Here is a 2196-nt window from a genome sequence, read left to right as displayed (position 1 = left end):
CCCCTCCCCCATCCCCAGTGCCCCTTATGATTGATTTACTGTTGATCCCGAATTTTTTCACCAGATCCTGATTTTTTTTACTCTGAAATCTTGTGGGTTTTTTAGTTCATAGAGTGGCAGGTCTGGGATCTAGTGTAGGCATAAAATGAAGATGTAAACTAACATTGAGATTAATCCGTTGTCTCGTTCTCAACAATTTGATCACCATCAAGGTCGTCATTGGGGTTGCCATCGTATGTGTAATTTAGATGTGTTGCCTCTGTCAGCTTTTTTGTGATGTCTTCTTTCATTTTTACTCTCACCATGAGGCCAACCTTTCCTTGAACTGATCTGATATCACTAATAATAATATGTAGAAAATGCACTTAAAGTGATAAATTCTCCTTTTTACCCGTTTTTTGTCTGTGAAGAGATATAAACTACAACATTTTTTTTCCCTTTTGCAGACTATGCCAAGAACCGAATCACATTCCTCTGAGATGCAATGAAGTGGAGAAGAAAGCAGAGACTAACATGCGCACGTTTATTGAAAATTACATATCTGAGGCTGTGATGAGGAAATGTCACCGCTGTGGGAAACGCTTTGTTAAAGAAAATGGTTGCAATAAAATGACATGTCATTGTGGTGCCACCAGCTGCTATGCTTGCAAGGAGCCTGACATAAATTATGACCACTTCAATGCCAACAAAAAGTGAGCATATTTCCTGTTTCCTAAATGTATAGTACTAGTGTGCATGAAGAAATTCAAAGTTTGATCACACAGTAGAGGTCAAAATGTAACTGCTTTGTTCGCTTTAGTATTTCCCAGTTTTGCTTTTAAGATGTAAGGTCTAAGATTCATCTACAAAAGCTACCCTTTATGAAATATATAGTGGTAATTTAAGAACAGTTCTTTCATCGCCAGGTATTCTGACTGGCTGCCATGGGCTGTTCCTTAGAACAAAACTTTATTGCTTTTTGCATGGCTGTAAAAATTAGTTGTTTGAAAAGAATTGAGTGTGGAAGTACAGCTGCATTATTACTCAGAGCTTTGATGTGAGGCCTGATTATTTCTTCCTCAGGTCTGCTTACAGGGCCTATTTCCATGCTGTCTCAAATTCCCATTTTTCTTTCACTTCTTTGCACATTGTTTCCAAAGAACATTCAGAGACCTTTCAAACCATATATAGTTCTGTGAGTTAACACATTACACCCTAAGAGTCTGGAAGGGAAGTCCATTGTTAGATCCTAAGCAAGGGGAAGGAACCCACCTCCCGTGAATACAAGCGTTTAAAAAACACATTTTAAAAATACTAAACAAATTCCAAAAATCCTGATATGTAGTTTCAGAAAAATATAACTTTATGTATACGCAAACTGTTTTAAATGTTCTAACTTCAGTTCAGTTGGAGTGTCCGACCCGTCACTCTCACTCTCAGCCCTGCGGTCGGGCCGTAGATCTAAATTTTAGATTTTCTATGTCTGATCAATCTGAATCGCTCCAAACTCTTGCTACGTTTTCATAAAAACTGAGTCATCTGATTTGTCATATGCTTGTTTTTGCTCAAATCCATCATTATTTCCTTTTTCGAACTCAATTGTGTCGCTTTTCAACAAGCAGAGACACCTTCGAAGTGTCGGGAGCGCGATTGAACTTCCATCCGCTCTAATACTAAAACTACTGGCCCGAAAAATTTCATTTCGGTATCAAACGAAAGAAGAAACTTTTTGCAATAACTATGCAAATCAAAATCTCAGCCCCAGAATCTCGTCTAGGTGAGACTTCGTTTCTAAAGACGCTAGGTCGGCTCGGGCAGTTCCGGGCGAGTCAGGGTGGAGCATGTAAGGGGATTCCCGGGCGAGTTAGGATGTAATGTGTTAAAAATCATTGTGGTTTGGGAGATACAGCTGATTTGCAATCAGCTTCAATACTCTGACAATTGTGCACATTCTTTGTAAAAGACCAATGGTAAATGAATAATTTTATTCCTCGTACATAGATGTGCCCAGACAGATCCCAACTGGATACATCAGCAGGACATGGAAAGGGCAGCTCTGGAGGCAAAGAACAAGTATCTGGAGGATCACCCAGAAGCAACAGAAGTAGAATTGAAAAATGATGTGGTGGACATGATCAAAGACTGTAAGTTCAGGGAACTATAGACTCAGGGTTGGTGCTTATGTTGTCTTTTTCATTATTTGCATGCCTGTTTTGA

General features: G+C 39.2%; 1 protein-coding gene across 3 annotated transcripts in view; it reads left to right on the top strand.

The window, feature by feature from the left end:
- LOC101849460 overlaps nt 1-2196 on the top strand; it is a 28855-nt gene that overhangs the window by 18271 nt on the left and 8388 nt on the right. For all 3 annotated transcript variants that reach the window (XR_220467.3, XM_005098567.3, XM_005098566.3), the window contains exons 7-8: nt 447-692; nt 1981-2123. Coding sequence is in view for 2 of the 3 variants with exons in the window: in XM_005098567.3 (XP_005098624.1) it covers nt 447-692; nt 1981-2123 (389 nt within the window). In the remaining variant the exon portion in view is untranslated. The remainder of the gene's footprint in view (nt 1-446; nt 693-1980; nt 2124-2196) is intronic.

Source organism: Aplysia californica, unplaced genomic scaffold (genome assembly GCF_000002075.1).
Source record: "Aplysia californica isolate F4 #8 unplaced genomic scaffold, AplCal3.0 scaffold00186, whole genome shotgun sequence".
NCBI lineage: Eukaryota > Metazoa > Mollusca > Gastropoda > Aplysiida > Aplysiidae > Aplysia > Aplysia californica.
Note: the sequence above shows the minus strand (reverse complement) of the source record. Positions and strands in the feature narration are given on the sequence as shown.